We start from the raw sequence: 24,405 nt of genomic DNA, 5'->3' as shown, positions 1-24,405 counted from the left end.
CGCGGATACGGATACGGATATTCGGAACATCACTAGTGTGGGAGCCCTTAGCAGATTATTTTTGCTGCGATCCTGACACACTTATCTTGCTTCCTCCACATTCATCGATCGTTTGATACACCCACGTCACACGTCTGGCTTTTTACAAAACAAAGAGTAAAGATAACAGCAGGTTTAAAGCCACACTCCGCGCCACGAAAGAATTCCGCTATAATTTTAATAGAACTAATTAAAAAGTTATAATCATTTTATGCAGAATCTGCGGCACTAGCGCCGCGGCTACGAGACTTCTTTAGTGGGGTGGACTATTAATTTAAACCTGGTATCTTCTTCTATAACCCACATGGGGTTGTGAGGTGGATTACCAACCTCATCAACTCTGGTGTCAGGGTTATTATTGACCCGCCAAAGGCAGACATGGCTCATGTATCAGTAAGTAGTAGCAGGGACCAACGTCTTAATATATCTTCTGAAGCATTGTTCATGTTACTTTCGTACAATCAGGTGATCAGCTTGTAATGTCCTAACCAAACTAGGGATCACAAAGTAATTTTTGTGGTATTTCCCCACCGGGATTCGGGACCGGGACCTCCGCATCGTGAGTCTATGCTCAACCACTGGACCATGGAGGTCGTTAACCTTTAATATTTACTGTTAGTTTTGTGATAAGGCGCTTACAGTCCTGTGAGATGTTCCATACAGTTTCTGAAGCGTGATATCGAAGTATACATTACAAAATTTCACTGTGAATGGTTAAAACTATGTTGCTTACATTGTCTGGCGTCAATTCCCCCACAATAGGATAAAGGAATTTAAAGGCGAATGTAAACCTGTGTAGTGAAGCCACAAAGTTAGGCGGTGATTTCTGTTACCCAGAACATTGCATTGTATTGTACGTGAACAAACCAGACCATGTGTACATACATGGTCGTGAGATTTCCAGTTAGAGTTATATCTTCCTTTCAATGCAGGGTTGTCGGAATGATACAAAAGCTAAGTTATTTATAACTGGTAAGTCTCCTCCTGACTTCTGACGGCCACCGTGGTCTAGTGGTTGAGCGTTGGGCTCACGATCCGGAGGCCCCGAGTTCGAATCCCAGTGGGGACATGTCACAAAAATCGCTTTGTGATCTCTAGTTTGGTTAGGACATTACATGCTGATCACCTGATTGTCCGAAAAGTCCGTACTTCGAAAGTCACGTTAAGCCGTTGGTCCCGGCTACTATTTACCGAAGTAAGTAGTCGTTACATGAGCCATGTTAGGGGTCTTTGGCGGCTCAATAATAACTCTGATACCAGGGTTGATGAGGTTGGTATTCTACCTCACAACCCACACGATAAGGAGAAGAAGATTGGCAAGTCTATATTTGGCCGCCGTGGTAGCTCATTCGGAAGTATGCTTGACTCTCACTGTGAGGTCACAGGTTCGAATTCATGTTTGGATCTTTAGTATATATCCCATGCTCAGCGATGAAGGAATACATCGTGAGGAATCACACATTCCTGAGAAATGCGTTTCAGTGGTATCTATCCTAACCTGTATTGGATTGGTTTCTTTTAGCGGGTTAGAAGGTCAGATAGGCTGTCGCTTCTGTAAAAAACCAGATCTTCAGGTTAGGTAAGCAGACCATGTCAAAACGGGATAACGCTAGGGAGATAGGGTAAGTCTATATTCGTGGAGTGCGGACTCACCCTGCTTACTCAATAAACTTTATTGCACAAGTTGAAATGGAAAAGTTGGTGCACGTTCTCTTATGAATGGAGCCACGGACTGGTTTAGTTGATTATGTGTGACACTGTTTTCAAGCGTTACGGTTAGAATACGTATGTGTGGCTATTTTAACATAATATAAGCTCTCGGCAATTGGGTAAAGCAGAGATACATTCACCGCAAGATGAACTAAGTACCCACACCTCACTAATCAGTGAGTCATCATCATCATTGATCACAACATCTTGGCAGATGATGGTAACAGTGGCTGTGTAGCTGTCACGTTTTGCTGCAGGATCTCTTGTGAGTTATGAAGCCAATAGCAGCATGGCACATTTTGGCACATTTTACACAAATAAAACGTGAGTCGGGGGAGGAACAGTGGTGTGAAAGCGAAGCCTTTCAGGTAGGCTTCGTCATGTGTTGACACACTAGCAAAAGTACAACTTACTCCAATTAGATACTTTTTTAAAAACGTTAAAAACAAAAATGTTCTATTGAATTTGAACGGAAATACTATCCGTGTGACGTCATCAATAAAAGCGGTCAACCAACGCACGTTTAATTTCGAAAATAAGTCAAAAAGAGATTGATTTGTTATCATCTTAGACTGGCTTCTAATTATAGATTAACATGTGTGTTGTATCTTTGACCCAGTAAAATATCTGCATTTAAAAGAAGAATATTCGTACAATTCCGATCATGTCGTACCTAGATGTATCAGAAGTTTCGTTGCGTAACTATATTAAAATGAATAAGCTAAATTCTTGGTGATGCCTTTCAGTCAGCTAGGTAACGCTGCGTCAGTAGATGGCGTTACTTCTGCAGTTTTCGTATTTTTTTCCATTTATTCGTTTAGTGTTGAGTTCTGACCCAGTGAAATGTTAGGTGGCGAAATATTACATACATTATCTTTAAGTTAAGCTACAATTTTGAAGTATTTACTGAAGATATCATATTGAAACATTGCATCAAAAGTTGGTGTCATTTCAATTTGTGTACAAACACGAAGCTGTCACACACACATGCGAACTAGGTTAGCTATTAAAAGAGATGCATAATTTGAAGTCTACTTCTAACTTCTAAATGGCGCATTTGGTAAAGCAGTAGCCGCCATTCTTAAGGTTCACGGTTCAAACCCAACTGCATGTTTTAATTGTTTTTACTTTTTGTATTTTTTTTTACAATTGAATTTGGCGAACCCGTCTATTTGTTACGGAATTTTCAAAAAGTATCACTTTTACCAATAATATTATAATTAAGTATACAATAATTTACTTTGCACTAAAGTACCTTCCGTAATTTCCGTATTTTTTATTTTGTAAAATTCTAACAGGCATTAATCGCATCAGTGAACATGCGGCTAACTAAAAAACTACTGAACGGATTTTCATACGGTTTTCACCAATGAGTAGAGTGATTCATGGGCGTGCTTTAGGGTTTATAATTTATACAAGTATATTTTTTTTTTTATAAAATGGTTCAAAAATGATGATGAATGTCAAACATAATTATCGTTACAAATATAGCCGACTTGGAGCTTTCGGCGAAAACGCTGCCTGAGTCCATTGAGATATAACAAAACAACGTATGGTTGAATTGTTCCTTTTTTGTAGGTATACCGAAAAGTCCACAATATGTCATAATAATTATATTGTGTATAAAGAATTGTGTATATGTATTGTATGATTTTACAAATAACGATCACAGTACAGTAATAATAAGGTAGATTTTTCCTAAATTGCGTAGGTTCAAACTTTGTCGCATCGCGTTTGAAAGATGTAATAGCGCTTCAGGACGTCCCGCAAGCACGGCGCTGATGTCGCAGTATCCGCATATAATTATTATGACTTGTCATTTAGTTCCAATAAAATCCGCGGGACTTCATACGTATGTCAGTGACAGCTGGTGATAGCATGCGGGACACTTAGCAGCTAATCGAATTCTATGTTGTTTTCGCGCCCAGTCCAGACGACTCACAGCGCACTTCTGGACATATATTTACGCGTGGTGTTTATTGTTAGGTTAGTTAGTTCAGGTTAGGACGTCTTTTTATAACGAGGACGTTAAAAAAAGACGAGGCTGGGACGTATTGAAGTAGTATTTCCATATATACGCGGCCTGAAATGGGCTGTTTCGGGGACCTGAACTGGTTGCTGTCGAACTTATTATCACGTTTTCTTGATTAAAATTCATAAATAAGTCAAATAGAAAAAAGAAAAAAGATTTTATTTAGTTTTAGATCTGTCATGATGTCTGTGATGTTTGTTTATTATACATAAGAATTTCAAAATTTATCTTATTTTTTTTCCCAAAGGGCAAGGCAAAGGGAACTATGCCCATACAGCCATGTCTTGTGTTTTTTTTCTTGATGATGATTAATGAAATGATGAAACCTAAGCCCCCACCCTCGGAGCAGACTCCTACTCCGAACCCCAAACGAAGTAAGCGGCTTGTTGGCGCAAAGCGAAAATAGATAGGTACACTTTGTTTATTGAATATTCCGATTTAATAATACTATCGGGAATGTTTTCCGACTAATGTGATCATTAACCACAAAACACCACTTCGTATTGATTATTTAGATTATTCAATGAAGAAAGCAACCTTCCCGTTCCCGGTCCCACCAAAAAGTCCGCGGCAAAGAGAATATAAATAAATCTGTATGTTGGATGGAAAAACAATTAATTATAAATGACTACTATTTAGGCCGGCAAATGCAACAACTTCTTTTTTGATTTGGTTTTCCCCGAAGGGTAAGGCAAAGGGAACTATGCCCATACAGCCATTTCATTTTATGTATTGATTTTTTATTATAATATATGTCCTCTTTTAAAACACGGTACTTACTCATTATTTAAAAATGTTTATATAATATACGTTATTACAAAAATATTTTTCCAATATTCCTTTTCTCAGATTGTAGTATTTTTAGTTTTTTATTTATATTTATTCTCTTCATACAAAATCTCTTTATAAATTGTCACTGACATTCTATTACACTTGTCAAGTAGTCAAAGCCTTTAGAAAAAAAAAACTATCACGCACACAAACTAACATTGACACCTCTACACGTTCAGCAAATACACTGTAATCTGCACCACTACAAATGTAGAATTGATCAAAATTGAGGGTCTGAAAAATGGTACTTCTCGTATTCGGACCCTAAATTTTTGTTAGTTTGCGAAAATAATACACCAAAATATTACTATTTATCGGTTTTATAACAATATTCCTCTATCCGTTTTCCTGTAGCACTGCATCAACTTTTGTATGGAAAACGAATCACCTTAAGTTTTGCCATTATGATGAAAGTTCGTCTGTAAATTTTGTTTTTCTTTTTAAACGTTATAAATTACAGTGCGTTCTTTTTTTAAACTATAAACTGAGTGTGTCTTCTAAGTAGTTTCAGACATATTTAATTACAGAATTGAACTGTAATTAAATATAAGTACGTTATAAACTTTATTAGATAGAATATAATCGATCGACCTAATCTCGACTGACACATCACTATGCCTATGACACGATACTAGCCGACGTATTTTGGCATATTTAATTCTTACCATGCAATTGTAAAATGTTATCTTTATTGAAATATAATCAATAAATGCACTGAACTGGGGGGGTTAAAAGGCAACATCGAAGCAATTCATCTAAAAAAGCAATATTGCTATTCGACATTTGCGTACTCGTACATTGCGCTCTTACTTTTATATCCGCAAATGTCAAATTGCAATATTGTTTTCTTTTTTAGATGAATAGCTTCAGTGAGGCCTTTTTAACTCCCCTGCTCGTTTTCTTTAATACTTACTACCTATCTCCCCGTGATATCCGAAATCCCTATCTTGTCGGTCGTAGGTATACCGAATACTGGTGAATACAATGCAATTTCTGGAAGTGCAAGATGTTGATGGTGACACAATGCCCTCAAGCCACGATCCATGTACAATGCCACGTATTTAGGACAAGACGAGAACAGCGAAAATAGACTTAGCGAAAAATCGATAAGGTGCCCGCTAGGGTTACCGTCTTGGGAGTTATGACGCCTGCTATTGTCCTGCTATTCTATGACTTTTTCGGATTCATTACTGTGTTATGTGAACTGAAAGTCGCAACTATAGTTATGGTTTATCACTGATAGATAAAGATCTGTTCATTGTTACTTAATTCATGAATAAAATATTATTTATTTATAGCATTAGAAATAGAATTTGTCACTTAAAATTAAAATTACGAATAATTAAATCATTTCAAATTATTACACAAACACTGCAGGTCAGTCTAAAATACCGCCTCGCGTACCTGGTTCAAAGGTGCCCATTATACTGGCCGATTATAAGATCTGTTTACGTGCCTTATAAGTATCTGGTACCGAAAGTACTACTCAATATTTGCCAAGTCAAAGTCTTGAAAAATAATCTATTAACTGCGATTTTCACTAATACAAACAGAGAGTTCGCTGAAGCGCGGGTACTTAGTTCATCTTGTGATGGATGTGCCTGTTGAAGAGTTATGTTGATTTGTGTTCTATTTTCGAACGCACGTACGGCACTTCACTTCAACCAGTTGAAGATTACAATTAAAAAATACCGTCTAGACATATGAATTCCATACAAGTGTAGGTCGAAATAACATCCACAGTGGTCTAGTGGTTAGAGCTTTAGGCTTTCGATCTGGAGGTCCGGGTTCGATTCCCTATGGGGAAATTTCATTGTCGAAATCACTTTTTTAGACTGTACTTTGTTTTATCTAGTTGAGTGTATAGTCTGTACTTCAGAGGACGCGTTAATCGGTGGTCCCGGCTGATAGTCGTAACACACCTGAGCAGCGCGGTGGAGTATGGTTCATACCCTCTCCGGTTGATTGAGGGGAGGCCTATGCCCAGCAGTGGGACATTTATAGACGGTTTATGTAGGTCGAAATATTAATGTATTACCTACCTTTATAGTGGTAACCCTACAGGCCAACTTGCTAGCTCTTTAAAATTGTGTCAAGTTTTATTGCGTTCACGGCGTATTGATGAGATATCGTATCCAATTCCAAATCTCTGAGACAAATCGAGAAAGCGTTTTAACTTTTCATATTTCGACGGTCTCTATGGATGTAACTTGGCGGGAAGGACATATGGAACGTCAAGTCCAGATAGGCGGAGAATTCTTGGTTCTAAATAGCACTGTTCTCTTGAAGTTAGTTTTCTATGAAAAAATAACCGATAGCTATAGTGCCGGTGTTATGAATCAAAGATGTAGTGTCACTTTAACCTGCAACTTCTTATTGATATAACGTATATTATTATATATTAACCACCAATCCGCAGTGGGCCCGCGTGGTGGTTTAAGGCCCGATCTCCCTATCCATCCATAGGGAAGGCCCGTGCCCCAGCAGTGGGGACGTTAATGGGCTGGTGATGTGATATTATTATATATAAAAAGGGGAAAGGTGGATAGAAAACAACATTATGCTCGCACGACGCCATCGACACTGTCAATTGACATCTTTCAAAATTGCGAATAACACGCCAGTCAGGATGGGTCCTCTATGCCGTACATCACAAACGTATCACATATCACAAACGACGAAACCGTTTGACGAAACCCGGTATTGAAAATTGACAAATTCTAAAAAAAACTCTTGCAATAGATACCTATGTAAAAATATTCCTTAACATATTTTGTTTAACAAGCTCTAGTAAAGCGGAATAATCAGTTATAGTTTTTATTGTCATAAAAAAAGTGTCAGGAATAATATCACCGCCACCACATGACTACGTGGTGGTGTGGATAGGCCACCATATCACATAGAACCACTGGTAACTTCACTTTTACTAATTGATTTGTTTTTAATATGAATTAATTTATTTTTTATTTTATTTTATTTAAATTGTTTAATTAGTAATTCGAATTTGTATTTATTTTTTACTATTTTATGTTTGTGGTATCTATTTTAATGTATGGATTTTAAATCTGAAATAAATGATATTATTATTATTATTTTATTTTTATTATTATAACAGAGAAATTCCACACTCAGCCCTCACTAAAATAAGTTATCATGTAAGGAAAGTTCCCTGAGGTTATGGTTCATTTTAGTGTTGTCGTGAGAGTCATTAATCAACGCGGCCCGCGGCCCGCGAATCAATCATAGACCCTTATTTGAATCAGTGATTTACCTCCAAGCTTCGGAGGCTCCAACCTCACTCGAGTGCGAAATACGCGCTTTGTACGAAGCTTTTTTTGGTTGCGCGCAATTAATTTTAAGAGGCACACGCAATTTAAAATAATTTCGAATGTGATTTCAAAAACGGTTACGTCGTTGGGTATTTTCGAGATGCGACCTTTTTTGCGTGACTTACCCTAGATTTGCAACGTGGGCGTTCAAATAAGGAGCACTGACGGGTCTGACTTGGTGATTGGGTTACAATACTGGTATTATTATACTGTGTCTATAGTGTAGGATCTTTACTTACTCAAATAAATTTCGAATTGCTTTCTAGCCTGACAGGCAATACGGTTTCTGTGACGTCACTTAATTGTATATTTACCTCTTACCATTGTTAATTTTAGTGCCACGCTCTTGTCTGTGTAGCATTCTCCATTCTTGTCTATCAAAGGCCAGGCGTTAGCCTTCTCTTTATTTTTTCTATGTAAGCTTTTCTGGTCTTCCCCGTCCTCTCTTTCCATCCGTCTTCCCTTCCATGAGGTTTTTAATAAATTAGTCCTGTCTTATCAAGTGCCCAAACTCTCAAAATGTGTCTCCTTTCTATTACTATTTCTAGCACTTCCTTATTAATAATCCTTATTGTTCAACTTATTCCATCCTCCTCCAACACCACATTTCTCAACTCTTTGTCTTTCTTAAATTTACCTCTGACGGCATTAATCACTTGGCCGAACAAATGGGGAGCGCAAAGAGATCGTAAACCAATAGCTGCATTGATAAAATGTCATCCAAACTGAATATCGTTTTATAAAACTCAGTTCGATGACAAGATATTACGTAGAGCAATCATACAGCGAATATTTAATTTCACGGATAACTAAATTAATTACTAGTGTACACGAAAGAAAGTTGAGGAGCTCGGTGGCGCAGCGGTAAACGTGCTCGGTCTGCGATTGTTGAAGTTAAGCAACTTTCGCGAAGGCCGGTCATAGGATGGGTGACCACAAAAAAAAGTTTTCATCTCGAGCTCCTCCGTGCTTCGGAAGGCACGTTAAGCCGTTGGTCCCGGTTGCATTAGCAGTCGTTAATAACCACCAATTCGCAGTGGGCCCGCGTGGTGGTATAAGGCCAGATCTCCCTGTCCATCCATAGGGAAGGCCCGTGCCCCAGCAGTGGGGACGTTAATGGGCTGATGATGATGTACACGAAAATCGCTAATTGTTTTATTACAGTTTCAAATAGTTCTATTATATCCATTCTCTTTTGGTTTTGTATGTACGTAGATAAAACACTTAATGAGGAACTTTCCAGTCTACGTTCTTTAACACGTTCAATGCCACACGGCCCACAGGTGGGCCAAGAGAGAATACTCATTCACTTAACTTTCTTCTAACAGTTTTACGTGAAATCGCTGCGTTGTAGCCTGTAAATCGTGTTTAAATCGAAACCCTCTATTGGTTCACGGGTGACCCCCGTTGACCCATCAGTACAGTTTGGCTCACCCGTGTCCCCCATCGCTTGATTGAAACAACCAACGGTTTTGCGTGGCGTTGAACGTGTTAAAGCAATATAGATGACGATGTAAAGATTTTCCTTCGTTTAACCTTCTAAATAACAGACATTACATATGTCTGTTATCTTTGTTTTTGGGTAGAAACAATGACCCCTTTTTATTACCCCCAGGCACAATTACATTTGCCACCCATTATTATTCTGATCAAAATGAAGAGAAGCAAAATAGGTAGCAACATAATTCTATAACATAATAATGATCCAAAAATCAAGTATAGTAAGTAAGTAAGCAAGTAAAATCTTTATTTCCTCTACAAAAACACATGGATACATAAATACATACAAAAATACAATATTTGTAGAGGCTGGAGCCTAAACTAGGATACCCTGTGTTTTAGGACTCCAGGCCTCCACCTCCAGAAAGTAATGGTCAAGAGAAAATAACAAAATAGAAAAACAAAAATAAAAATTGAAAATAGTTAACTTGAATTAAACATAAAATCAAAATTAAGCATCAATTGTTTTTATATATGTTTTTGCTATCACATTGGCCCCGATTCCTGCAGACACCGCCTAATTTTATTTTAAGTTATATCCGTCATTTTCATATCCGTCGAAAAGGAAAGGGACGGATGATTCACAGCTTAAGAGCTGTGTAATTTTAGGAAGAATGAGTAAATGAATGAATAACCCGGGCGAATCAAAAAGGTACGTCGCTGGTATGCAATCCGTTTCATCCGTTTGACGTGCTGTCTACTTAACTGTGTCGGGTTATTGACGGATGTAAAATTTTTCGACGGTTGGTTTAGATTTGTGCTTAAAATTGACGTGTGTTCCATAAATTTTATGCTTGTCGCTTACCCGTCCCTTTCCTTTTCGGCGGATAAGAAAATGACAGATATAACTTAAAATAAAATTGGATGGTATTTACAGGAATTAGCACCATTGTATTTTTCAATAATTATGTAATTATCCGTGTAAGGAGAAAATAGGTAATTATCACGTCAAATCTCGACAGCGCCATCTGTATTATTTTAAAAGAACGTGGCCTGGAAAGTCCCTCTTCTTCTCTTCTTATCGTGTGGGTTATGAGGTAGAATACCAACCTCATCGACCCTGGTGTCAGGGTTATAATTGAGCCGCCAAAGGCCCCTGACATGGCTCACGTAACGATTACTCACTTACATCAGTAAATAGTAACCGGGACCAACGGCTTAACGTGCCTTCCGAAGCACGGATCATCTTACTTTCGGACAATCAGGTGATCAGCCTGTAATGTCCTAACCAAACTAGGGATCACAAAGTGATTTTTATGATATGCCCTCACCGGGATTCGAACCCGGGGCCTCCGGATCGTGAGTCCAACGCTCAACCACTGGACCACAGAGGCCGTAAAAAGTCCCTCATTCTCGTGAAGTAGAAGGCATTGATGACATCCCGGGTATTAAATTACAGTGTAGTTACAAGTAACCCCGTGACTTGCTAATGCGATGAGTGAGGTATCCGGTACGGTCATGACGGTAAATGCTAATTTCAACACCGCTGGGGTTCGTACGGACACGGGAAACGAACCGGGGGGACGATTACTCACTCATATACCTCACTCTGGCGTGATGTCTTCGTTGGTTTGCATAATATATTTTACAGGCAGATAGAACCGAGAGGGGTTACGATGAATTTATTTCTATTTCTTCAGACTTACATAAACTCACGCCCGTAATCCCTAATGGGGTGGAAACACAAGTAATCGAAGACAACTTGCAGCCATTGTTGATAATAAGTGCTGAGATGGCATTATGGTGACAATGCCAAGAAGATGCAATGTGAGAAGTCAGCCTATCGCCTATCGCGTTAGAAAGACAACACTCTGTCGGATTCCCCGACATTTCCGGGAAGACAATCGACAACGTTCTTCACAAATCTTGTGGTCTATATTAAATATTACTTCATCACATCACTAATTTAAGAGCCACGCTCTTATCGGTGTAGTATTTTGGAAAAAATAGGATAGTGGTTTCCCTCTTGCCTTCCGCCCCGCAGTACTCTGCCTGGCGCGATTGGGATGGCGCCCAGAGTAGTCTATTTCAAAGCCGTACTAGGACTCCTGTCCTCCGCTTCAGAATAGTACTGACTGTTGGTGCTTCCCTCTGGTAAGTACGTTACTTATAGAAATAGAAATAATAGAAATACATTTTTAAGAAGTTATCCTTTCTGAGTAGTTGTGTGTTATATAATCAAAACATAGTCGTGACCTTATTTAAATATTTATTATAAAATCTATCTAAACATACACTGATTATATCAGTTAGAATGCTATTGATCAAAACAATTGTGTTTTCATCTATCAAAAAATAAAAAGCGAAAATCTTTTATTTCATTCAAATTCAAATTAAGAGAAACACAGTAACAATAATATGAGGCAATAAAATGAATCATAATAATAATTACTTATAAAACAGTTAACTGCTTCCAAAACGCTCGGAACATTTGCCGTTTAAATAAATCCTAAAGCTCAGTTTCAGGCTCATAAAACAGGCAGAGTTTAATGCAATAATGTCGGGAGTTCCGCGACCACTTGCCAGCTATATTCGTTGTGGCATCCTGTCACACTCACTCCCAACTTTGCGACTATCGCATTATACAGATATAGCTAAATCATACCTAATTCACTGCGAGCCATCCCTCATCCAACCAAGCTCACGCCAACCAAACGAAACGCAGAAGAAATCAACTTTTTGTTCGTATTTTCCGAGATCTCACTAAATTGGCTCAGTCACAGTTTCGAGAGAACAGTTTTTAATATTTTGCAACCTTTCATTTCACGTTTGTATTTCGACGGCGGTGGAACGGATGGAAAATTATTCCTATTTCGAGTAACAAAGGTGGTCTCTGAAAGTAAGTATTTTTTACTGATGGCTCTCATTTACCACTGCGTCTAGTGCCGCGGAAGTAAATTGTAGTCGATTCTTTAGTAACGTTTAAAACCCCACTTAGTATACGAGTATTTATCTTACAACGTAGTAATACGATAGTTTTATTTTACCTATTTTAATTTGAAGGAGATTGTATGGATACCGGAAGAAGAAGAGCTAGTTTCGGACTCTCAGTCTGTTTTTTTATTGTAAATTCATAGGTCATCATCACCAGCCCATTAACGTCCCCACTGCTGGGGCACGGGCCTTCCCTATGGATGGATAGGACCCAGTGCGGATACCACCACGCGGGCCCAGTACGGATTGGTGGTTATTAACGACTGCTAATGAAGCCGGGACCAACGCCTTAACGTGCCTTCCGAAGCACGGAGGAGTTCGAGATGAAAACTTTTTTTTTGTGGTCACCCATCCTATGACCGGCCTTTGCGAAAGTTGCTTAACTTCAACAATCGCAGACCGAGCGCGTTTACCGCTGCGCCACCGAGCTCCTCGATTTTTCATAGGTATATTGATACATATTTGTACTGAGCTCAATATTAATGGGAAGTGATGGAAAAATAATTATTACAAAGCCGTTGGTCCCGGCTATTAGCCGTAAAAACACGTCCACCAACCCGCAGAGGAGCAGCGTGATGGAATATGCTTCATACCCCCTCTGGTTGATTTAGAGAAGGACTGTGCCAAGCAGTGGGACGTATAGGCTGTTTGTGTTATGTTCTTTTAAAGCAAATTATTATTATATTGCGTATGGCAAAAATAATACTACGTGGATCTAATATCTGAACCAAGTCTCTGCCGCAGTCGTCACACAATTCAGCTCGACTATGCCACCTGGGAACCGGTGTAGAGGGCACTCGTTCACTTTGTGAGATAGGGTTTGATCCGGGTGACCGCATTCACAGTATGGCGTATGTAGGTGATGGTTCGACTTTCCGTGGGAATTGCTCAAGAACTACCTCCTCGCGGCCTACCCTGGGGAACGGCTTAGCCGGCTAAACGTTCTCGGGCTCACCGGACTGTTCCTTGCGAATCTCCCGGACAGGTCCGCTTTTTTACAAAAGCGACTGCCTGTCTGACCTTTAAAGGGAAAACCAGCCCAATACAGGTTAGGTCACATACCTCCGAAAATGCATTTCACGGGAATGTGGATTTCCTCACAATGTTTTCCTTCACCGCTGAGCACGTGATAATCATTTATGATCCAAACATGAATTCGAAAACAAATTCGACAGTCAAAGTGAGAGGCAAGCGTTCTACCAACTGGGCTACCATGGCTACTATACTTTTAAAGAACATTGTCCTTATTTGAAAAAGCAAGCTGAATTTAAAAAAAAGAAACTGGGAAAGCCTCGCCCGTAAGCCCGTATGGTAGCACCCGCGGCGGGCAAAGTACGAGAAATAATATTGAGTTGGCTGGATCAACTTTTAATGGAAAATTCAGCGACGTAATCGCTAATCTCTGCGCAGTGTTCCCGCTACTTGGATGAAATTATGTAAAATATGATAACAGGTAAGCCTGTTCTTTGAGAAAGTGGTCCGATCACGACGATTTGATATTTTTCATAAGGGAGCTCAAGTAGATACAATGTTAACACGTTCACTATGTATGAACCAGATATGAGGCAAATACATTTACTACTACGTGCATGCCCCATATGTGGGGCACTAGGGAAAAGAGGCTTTTCAGATTGTTTTTTTTCTTTTTTACATAAACTCCAATGTGTTTATATCCAAAAATAACATTGCACTTTACAATTGAGGATTACCTAGGTTCACATGAAAACGAAAAGGATGGAACGTTGAATCTAAGAATTGAATGCGAGAGCAAAGGTTTCGATTTTATCAACTTGGCAAAGATTTCTTCCAGGGAGCGGGGAACGTGTGCGAATCCCGTTCGCGAGTACTTTTCTTCCCATTTTATCTCACACGATGACGAGAACTTTGAAACACTTTTCCGCAAAAATATTTTGTACCTTTGTTCTTCGGAAGTTTCGTGAGAGGCGGCAGGTTGCTTTCTGTCATTTGTCTCAATTACACTTGACCTATTTCTGGAGGTCTCCAGCACAATGCAAAAAATCTGTTCCGCGCTTGTTTCGTACGTCGAAGTGTGGAGATTAGAAGCTTTCAAAGGATTAACTGGGTCGGAGCTCCGGCTCCGGCCGCGGCCCGCTGACCGTTTCATTAAAACTTGCTCCGCCCACACACTCTTAATTACATCCAAAACAAAAATCATTCCGTGACACAATTAACTTATGACTCATTTGAGTAGGTATATTTAATTACGAGAATGTGCGAACACGTCTACTCTATGAATTCGCATCGTGATAAATATTTTAATAATGATCCCTCTTCCGGCAAAGGTTACCTTTCATCATTAGTTCACGCACCTGAATCGATTAGGTTGTACGTGAACCGGGGTCGCTCAATTCCAATTTCCTTTCGATTCGTTCTCGTCGTAAAACGATTCTGTAATCTAATTACAAATTCTAATTTGTTTCAGACACTCGGACCGGAGGCGCGAGCTAACCTCACAACAATAATTAATTAATAAATTAGTCAAATACGATACAAATCAAGCAAACGACGAAGCGCCTGGAATCGATACTATCAATTACGCGTTAGTTAGCTCGGTAAGGTAGTTTAGTGTACACAAGTGCCAAGCGGTCGGTGTGTGTGTGTCGGACCGTGAGTACCGGCGCGCGAGCGGAGCGGACAGCGGAAAGCGGAGCGGAGTCGCGAACGTGTCGCGGGCGCTCGATGCGCGCGAGCGACGCGCGTGTGGCACGTGTGTGCGTGGCGCGGGCGTGAGTGCGTTACGCGCGCGGGTGGCGCAGGCGCGGGCGCGGGCGCGTACACGGGCGCGGGCGCGGGCGCGAGCGCGGGTGGCCGCCAAGATTGAGGTGGTGGGCGGGTGCGGGTGGGGCAGGCGCGCGCGCGTGCGGCCGCTGCACGCGCTGGGCCGCGCGGCCGGCATGTTGGCCTCGCAGCGCTCGCAGTCCTGCAACGAGGAGGGTGCCTTCTTCGGTGCGCGCGCGCTGCGCCGGCCGCGCGGGAAGGGCAGCGGCAGCCCGCCCTGCTAGGGGTACGCCATGTCGCTGCGCAGCCTACACCGGCGGCTCTCCTCCGCCAACAACACGTGAGTACACACTATTATAAATGCTTCTTTTGTAACAAAACTTATATTGATGTACTATATTATGAATGGTCTCTATTAGGTCAGGTAACCAACTTATACATGTGACTGTTAGGTGTTCAAAAGCTACTCTATATTACAGTTTACCTACGAAGCATTTCTTATCTCTAGGTGTAAAGGCGAACTAATGCCTTTGGACTAACGCCAAGGCGAAAGTGCTGTCGTACTGAATTACTTAGGACATTACTCTGTATAATATTCCCTGTGACGAGATGAAGTCGCTCTATATTTCCATATCAGTTGCCAAGTCTCGCGATTTCTACACGTTCAATATGGGTTGTATGGGACATTGAAGGTAGTTGGATATAAAAGCGATGAGAACGTTGAACGGCAACCATCGGGATGTGAATATTCAATTACCGCACCTAAATCCACAGCGTAGAACCACAAAGCGTCACGGAACATGCGATAATAGAACTCCGCGGCTTTGAAATTGAGTCGGGATTTGATCTATTTCTCGAAGTCGGCATAGCGATTAGAATTAGCGTCGATAATAGTCGCTTAATGTATGGAAATTTGCGTCGACATGACCCTCCGATGAATTGGGAAATTCTGTGACTGTGTAGGCACTTTCAGACTACCTACTAGACCTACTAAATAACAATACTTAATAATCAACTAAAACATACATGCTTCCTTATTCAAAAAAATACTTCCAACATGTCAAAGTTGGTATAAGAACTAAGGGTGGTATTAATAAACGAATCTCAGCTGAGACTGCCCTCAAGATCATGCTCAAGTCTCTGTTTTTATATGAGAACTGTCACATTGACATAATCTTGAGGGCAGTCTCGAAGCTGAGATTAGTTTATTAATACCATCCTAAGATTACCAAGGCAAGAGTGATTTGGCACTATTTGAGTTTGCGTGCTTCGCCTTAGATGTGGTCTACTTTAGACCAGGCTCGCGGTCTTCTTCCTCTTCTCCTTGTCGCGTGGATTTGTGAGGTGGAATACCAGCCTCATCAATCTTGGTGTCAGGGTTATTATTGAGCCACCAAAAGCCCCTGACATGACTCATTTAACGACTACATACTTATATCAGTAAGTAGTAACCGGGATCAACGGCTTAACGTGCCGTCCGATCATCTTACTTTCGAACAATCAGGTGATCAGCCTTTAATGTCCTAACTAGGGATAACAAAGTGATTTTTGTGATACGTCCCCATCGGTATTCGAACCTGGGATCTCCGGATCGTGAGCCCAAAGCTCAACCACTGGACCACGGAGGCGGTTCGTGGTCAAACGCTCTCAAATCTTGTGATAAAAATAAAAGCAAATGGGACCCCCAACCACAGGTACAGCCTTGGCGCCTCAAAACCTTAAATGGAACTGAAATGTACGGAGTCTGAGTAGGAGTAGACAACTTAATGTCAAGTACAAAGGTTACTTGGTTGTCGCTAATGAATGTCAACCACAACATATTGTATAGTTTCTTCGCGACATTTCCGCAAACCTTCAGCATTCTTTAGCGTAAATAAGATCAATCTTATTTGTTATCTATTTTTTCAAACAAATAGACGGAAATAAATATGTAGGAAGCTAATAATACATTTTCAATGGTGATAATTCCTGCAGACGCCATCTAATTTTATTTTAAGTTCTCTCTCTCTTTATTTAAGAGCTGCGCTCTTGTCGGTGGAGTAATCGCCTTCATTACTCCATAGATAGGGCGTGTAGAACGGTGAACCGTGTGAACGGTTATTTTAAGTTATGCCTGTCATTTTCTTATCCGCTGAAAAAGAAAGGTTAATGTCAATAGCCTCGCCCCTGATACATGGGGCTTGAACATAGCTGGGGAGGAGTGGGTATAGGTACCTACTATAGAGCTCTGTTTACCCATTCGGGGATACAGGCGTGGATCTATTTTATGTAAATATAAAGTATTATAGTTACATGTATTGTGATCTTCCCACTGCGCACAGAATCATCATCATCATCAGTCCATTAACGTCCCCACTGCTAGGGCACGGGCCTTCCCTATGGATGGATAAGATCGGGCCTTAAACCATCACGCCGGCCCAGTGCGGATTGATGGTTATTAACGACTTCTAATGCAGCCGGGACCAACGGATTAACGTGCCTTCCGAAGCACGGAAGAGCTCGAGATGTTTTTTTTTGTGGTAACCCATCCTATGCCCGGCCTTTGCGAAAGTTGCTTAACTTCAACAGTCGCAGACCGAGCGCGTTTACCGCTGCGCCACCGAGCTCCTCAACACGGAACACAGAATACTTTATTATAAATTCTTGAATAGATTGCATCATTGTAATCCGTCGATCTAACTATGTATAAATGCTAGAGCTACGTATAGAAAAAACAATTGCCGATTGAAGCTCAACCTACTTATATGGGGAAGTGTTATCGCAAGGAGATTTTCACAAAAGTAATTTCATAACTTACGCCCTCGTTCGCGACTTACGATGGGGAAAGTTACCAACAAAATGAACGTAGCGTTTTATTTGATAAGTAATTCATTGCTTATTGTGTTTTCGGATCAAAAGGTAACAAGCATTTGTGGAAACAATACTTTTTTTAAAAAGGAAAAAAATATAAGCAGGAAATTGTTAGTAATTCGTTTTATAATGCATATTTATTTACAATCTTAACAAAGCATTCTGGTGTTACGTAGAGATTCGTAGCACTCGGTTGGTTCCGGCGTCTACGGCGTAGCAGCTTTGTACAGTTAAATGGGTTTAGCAGTCTGTTCTGATCTGTGACTATAGGTCCAGTCATATATTGCGGCGTACGTATCACTTGCTATGCTTGTTATAGAATTATGAGATTAAACGAACTTACCTGTAAGTGAAGTTCTATCTCAATTATACGAAGCTCCTTGTTCGAGAGGTTTTTAACAGTGTAGTCTACGTCTTATGCTCCAGCATCGTCACAATTTTCAAAGCTCATATCCAAAGCTAAAAAAAAAAGTTAGTTTCCCGCTTCCTGAACGCAGCTGTCAACTAATGTCATTATGTTTAAAGCATGTTTCATGGACAACTCCATCACCTGTGGAAGCTTTAGGGCGGGATATTAAAATTGAAGGGAGGGAGTCCTCTCGAACAAGGAGCTTCGTATAATTGAGATAGAACTTCACTTACAGGTAAGTTCGTTTAATCTCATAATTATACTCGCTCCTTGTTCGAGAGGTTTTTAACAGTGTAGATGTTCAAAGTTTAGTTGGGAATGAAACATTTAAATTGAAACGAGTACCAATAATATGATTATTCATTAATGAATAAAGTACATTGTTATCACAAAAGCTAATTAAGCTGCCCATGACTTTAATCCCAATAAAGGCAGTCAGAGGCACAGCCGTCGCCTGATAAACTCAGCGCGGCGTTCCACCAAACGTTTTGATATTATCATGTAAAAAACAATAAGAATAATAACTGTTCGCTAAACAAAGTTTCACCAATTCTCAAGAATGGAATCGATATTAGTATGTTATATATGGTTATACTATACTGTACTAGAATAGATACATAGTTCTAAATAATAAAGTTGAAGTTGAGCAAGTACATTAAATACCTATTTCACATTACTATCAATTTCACAACAAAAGAACTACACAAGAACAAATTTCTGATGGAGCTCAACATCAAGATTGGCTATAAGAGCCTCACAGGGACCTCACCATAGAGCACATTTCCGAAGCTCTTGAACAACAACGATAGTTATAGTCGAAAGGACTGTGAGACTTCATCATATAGTATAACACTCATTTTTCATTGGCACACCAAGGGCTACAATAATTATCAAAGTTACACATTATTTGTTTACATACATAAAATAAGAAGAAATACATAAAGAAGAAAGGGTAATGACGAGGGCACCCAGACACAAGATTGATTGTAACATCCTGTGCTAAGTTGGCAATTGTTGTCGACATTGAGTAGTTAAATGAATCCTAAGACAACATGTCAAATTGATTAGAGAAAATACAAATATAAGTGCAAGTAAGAATTTCGATACATTTATTCAAATGACCTTTTTCATTAAAATATTCAGAACCACTGAACTAAACTTTCCTCTTTATTATAAGATATTGTTAAATGAGGCTGAAAGTATAAAGAGGGGAAGTGCATTTACATTATGTACTTGTGTGATAATTATCTTCGTAATAATTAAGATTTTGTTTTTATTAAAATAGATTACCTGAGCCCACGTTATTGTGTATTACCTAATATCGATCATATGGGCTTGGTAATAATATTTAGTATATTTTTTTATGTGGTAATAATAAATATAACTTGTTGTGGATTTTTTCCTATTCCTCTATGCAACCTTTCACCCACCAATCAGATGATAGAACAACGTACACACAACACATTAACACACGTAACTCTTTAGTGTAATAATTATTGAATTTGTTTTTAGGACAGTAATAGTAACGTCCTATTATTTACTGGAAAAAATAAATAAATGAATAAAACATATTTTACCCTTAGGTATGCAGTTACATATAAGGATAACATTAATTTATTAATTATCGGTCGTGTAGGTATATTATCATCGTTCGTAAAAATCATCCTTTCCTTTAACCTAACTTAACATGATCCTGTTGTTTGCACAGGGATTCACTTCTCGTACCCATCCTGAAGATTTAATATGTCAGGTTATTTAGTGAAGGGACCTGCCTGATTTACGTTACAACACTAACCGAAAAATAGGATAAACATATATTTATCATGAAAATATTATTGTTACTTCTCCACTGCAGTTTGGTTCCGATTGATTAAGTGGAGGGACATTATTGTTGTAATTTTTATATTAATTGTAAACTGTGTTTTGGGCTGATCAGCAACAACTTAATAAATCTACAACAACATAATTTAGAGAAAACGCTAATGGTGATGTAAGTTATATGTTACTAATGAACTATTTTTCCTTCCTTTTCACCTATGAGTTAATAATAAAAAGGGCAACTATTCTATCTAACCGAACTAGGTATCAAAATTTTACAATTTCGAATGTAATACTTGAAGGAGATTTTCATTGAAGTTATAATATTATCAGGTAGGTACCTCAATTTATACTGAGATTAGTATTGTTATTCCTGATTAACAAAGACAGGATTTGAATCCCATGTCTTAATGATAATGCTAAAACTTTTAGTGATAGACATTCGGAATTAATTTTACCAGAATTTTGAAAAAGTAAATATCATAAAGGTAGGTATATTTGCTTGTGCAAATTTTCCCATTATAACTTTATAGGGAATTCTTCCTCCTCATCAGGTACTATTCTTAAACGGCCTTGCTGCCTGGGCCACTGTTGATACTAATGGCTGTGAGACTGCTAATACATCTGGTTGTAGCTCTGCTACTACTGCTGGCTGTAGGGCTGCTGGTACTGCTGGTTATGGCACTGCTGATCATGACTGGTTGCATCACTGCTTTTATTGCTGGCTGTGGGGCGGCCTGCTGATACTGTTCCTTGTGGGCTTTCTGTTCATGCTGTTGGCTGTGGGGCTGCCTGCTGATACTGTTGTCTCTGTTCCACAGATCCTGTTGCTATCTTTACTCACTCTTCGGGCAATGTTATTCATTATTATTTATGTGCTATTTGAATTTTATGATGTTGGTTGAAAGAATTTAATAGCAGTATTCTCTAACCATGTCTTGTGTACAGTTATCTCTTTTGAAAGTAATCTCTGACATTACATACTATTAATACTTTGATTTCTAGCACAGTTGAGGTTGATTAATAGAACAGAGGCTTTTAGGTTTTGAATTGTCGGTTATTTCTTCAGAATTTGTACTCTCATTATTTTATAATAATCAATTTGACATAATAGTCTATTGTTTCTCAGCATTAGTCTAATCTTGAGTTTCAACATGGGTAGGTAAGCCCCGATAATTCAATGGTTTATCTTCGATTCCTCAAGTGACAAACGAAACATGGAAATAAAAGTATAAAAAATAGTTGGTCTATGTTCTAGCTATCTACTAGCGTTTAGCAAAAGGCGATACTTGTAGTGGTAGCTTTATGTTGTTTGAGTTGATACCATCAAGTCCATTGTCTATCCTCTAAGTGATAGCTCTAGGTATGGAAATGAGAAATAGGTATATAGCGCTTGCCAATGCCGACCATAATCGTGGTAGCTCTTATATTAATAGGGTTCATACCATATAGTCCATTGTCTATCCTCTAAGTGATAGCTCTAAGTATGGAAATGAGAAATAGGTATATAAAGCTTGCCAATGCCGACCATAATCGTGGTAGCTCTTATGTTAATAGGGTTCATACCATCAAGTCCATTGTCTATCCTCTACGTGATAGCTCTAAGTATGGAAATGACAAATAGGTATGTTAGCGCTTGTCAATGGCGACTTTCTTAGTGGTAGCTCTTACATTCATTGTGTTGATACCTTCAAGTCCATTGTCTATCCTCTAAGTGATAGCTCTAGGCATGGAAATGATAAATAGGTATATTAGCGCTTGGCAATGGCGACCTTCCTGGTGGTAGATCTTTTGTTAATTAGGTTGATACCATCAAGTCCATTGTCTATCCTCTAAGTGATAGCTCTAAGTATGGAAATGAGAAATAGGTATGTTAGCGCTTGTCAGTGGCGACCTTCCTAGTGGTAGCTCTTATGTTCATTGCATTGATACCTTCAAGTATATTGTCTATCCTCTAAGTGATAGCTCTAGGTATGGAAATGACAAATAGGTATATTAGCGCTTATCAATGGCGACCTTCCTAATGGTAGCTCTTATGTGCATTGTGCCTTTAAGTCCATTGTCTATCCTCTAAGTGATAGCTCTAGGTATGGAAATATAAAATAGGTATATTAGCGCTTAGCAATGGCAAACTTCCTAGTGATAGCTCTTATGTACATTAATTTGGTACCATCAAATCCACTGTCCATCCGCTAAATGATAGCTGTAGGTATTAAAATAAGGCATAGGTATATTTGCGCTTTGCAACAGTCTTAGTGGTTGATTTTCATGTTAATAGGGTTGATACATCAAGTCCATTGTCTATCCTCTATTGTGATAGCTCTAAAAGGAAACAAATAGTCTGTCTATTCTCTAGTCAGACAGTTCACTACTAGTGCTTAACTAGGTGACTCTCCAAGTGGTGTTCTCTTGTTGGTTAGGTTGGTACCAATAATCATCACCCATACGTTGGAAGCTTGAATTATAATAAGATTAGAGTAATTTGGAAGAAATTGCTTACTATAATAAGGCTATCTTTTGCCTGTACTCTCTTAACACTCTTTCTGTTTTTATTGTTAGGGTATATTATCATCATCTTATATTGTAAGTATCATTCGGAGAAGATAACATTATTAACACCACTTAACAGAGACTGTGAGAAGGGATTATGTACTGTTATAATATATATAATATCATTTTTAAGTATGGTTATCTTGTAGTAAACCAATTATAATCCTCTAAATGTTTTAAGTGTTATCTTGAATAAGTTATGTATCTTGTCTACCAATGGTGTAGATGACCTCTGTGATATCTAGTACTACTGTGTCATAGGTACTTCTTGATGAACAGGGTAAACATGAAGTGCTTCTGTCATCTAATTATCTGAACTTGTCAAATTATTTCCGAGTTAATTATTTACTTTTCTATGCCATTCTGCGGTTATATTTCACTGGTTCTCTTTGTTTTATAATAAAACTGCTCATTTCATTCGCTGATAGTAAGTTATCAACCGCAACATAAGCCAAGAACACGAATTACAAAAAGAAACAAAATTGTTTTTTTTTTTTTTTGACAGATGAAAATAAAAACGCGGCAATCAGGGACTGAAGTGATTTTCGAATATTAAATTACTAAAGTCAAGACTGTATAGTCCTCAGATCTTTGCCTGCCTTATATAAGGCGAATTTAAACAACATCAACATCGGAATAAAGTATAACTTTTAAATCACTGTTATAACACGAACACGATACAATTTTAATATTATTATTATTTCTGTTAATAAAACTAGTTACTTTTATTAGTAATAAGTACCAACTTAAGTTACTTCTTTGAATGTTAGGATTATAAAATTATAACCTCAAAAAAGTAATTTGTTTTCGACAATAAAAGGAATTAAATTGAATTGATCATAATTATATCTTCTTTTGTTTTAGTAGATGGATAATGTTAAGACTTACCAGTTTAATCCACATTTTGTTTTATCTAAAAGAACTTACGCTCGTCGTCATCCACATTTTTTCTTTGGTACTGTTTCTAGCTTTTTTAGAGAAAAAAGCACTTGATTATGTAAGTAACAGATTTTTCGCACTATATCAATCATATTTTTGTATTAAATATTAGTTTTCAATAAGTTTATTTACGGAGGCGAAGTGACGCGCCGGTGCACAAAAACCGTAATGACATTAGTTGACAGCTGCGTTCAGGAAGCGGGAAACTAACTTTTTTTTTTTTAGCTTTGGATATGAGCTTTGAAAATTGTGACGATGCTGGAGCATAAGACGTAGACTACACTGTTAAAAACCTCTCGAACAAGGAGCGAGTATAATTCGTCACGTGCGTATTAGCACAGTCATGGTGTCCAAGGGTGGTATTAATAAACTAATCTCAGCTGAGACTGCCCTCATGATAATGCTCAAGTTCCTGTTTTATATAAGAACTGTCACATTGACATGATCTTGAGAGCAGTCTCAAAGCTGAGATTAGTTTATTAATACCGCCCTAAGTGATTCCTGTGGGGTCTGCATGACAAACGAGAATTATATTGAGGGTTTCGACCAATAAACGTAGCGAATGCTATCTACGTAGATAAACTTTAAACGCTTATTGCTTGAAGCCGTAGATACAATTCGCACTTTCTCTTCATATATTTTTTATGGATTAAAATATATCCTTACATTAATGCGAATTAGGGAACCATGAGAACGAAATCTACATATACGTACATATATAAGAT

At 38.8% G+C, this 24,405-nt stretch overlaps 2 protein-coding genes across 6 annotated transcripts in view; both read left to right on the top strand.

Annotated features, from left to right (window-relative positions):
- Nucleotides 1–24,405, top strand: part of LOC126374664 (GPI ethanolamine phosphate transferase 3) — a 387,485-nt gene that overhangs the window by 103,427 nt on the left and 259,653 nt on the right. The gene's annotated exons all lie outside the window — the stretch shown is intronic.
- The window catches only part of LOC126374669 (potassium/sodium hyperpolarization-activated cyclic nucleotide-gated channel 2), a 317,872-nt gene continuing 308,859 nt past the window's right edge, over nt 15,393–24,405 (top strand). For all 4 annotated transcript variants that reach the window (XM_050021374.1, XM_050021372.1, XM_050021373.1 and 1 more), the window contains exon 1: nt 15,393–15,454. In XM_050021374.1, the coding sequence (XP_049877331.1) occupies nt 15,408–15,454 (47 nt within the window). In that variant the 5' untranslated portion in view covers nt 15,393–15,407. The remainder of the gene's footprint in view (nt 15,455–24,405) is intronic.

This window comes from Pectinophora gossypiella, chromosome 17 (genome assembly GCF_024362695.1).
Source record: "Pectinophora gossypiella chromosome 17, ilPecGoss1.1, whole genome shotgun sequence".
Taxonomy (NCBI): domain Eukaryota; kingdom Metazoa; phylum Arthropoda; class Insecta; order Lepidoptera; family Gelechiidae; genus Pectinophora; species Pectinophora gossypiella.
This window is presented reverse-complemented; position numbering and strand designations above follow the sequence as displayed.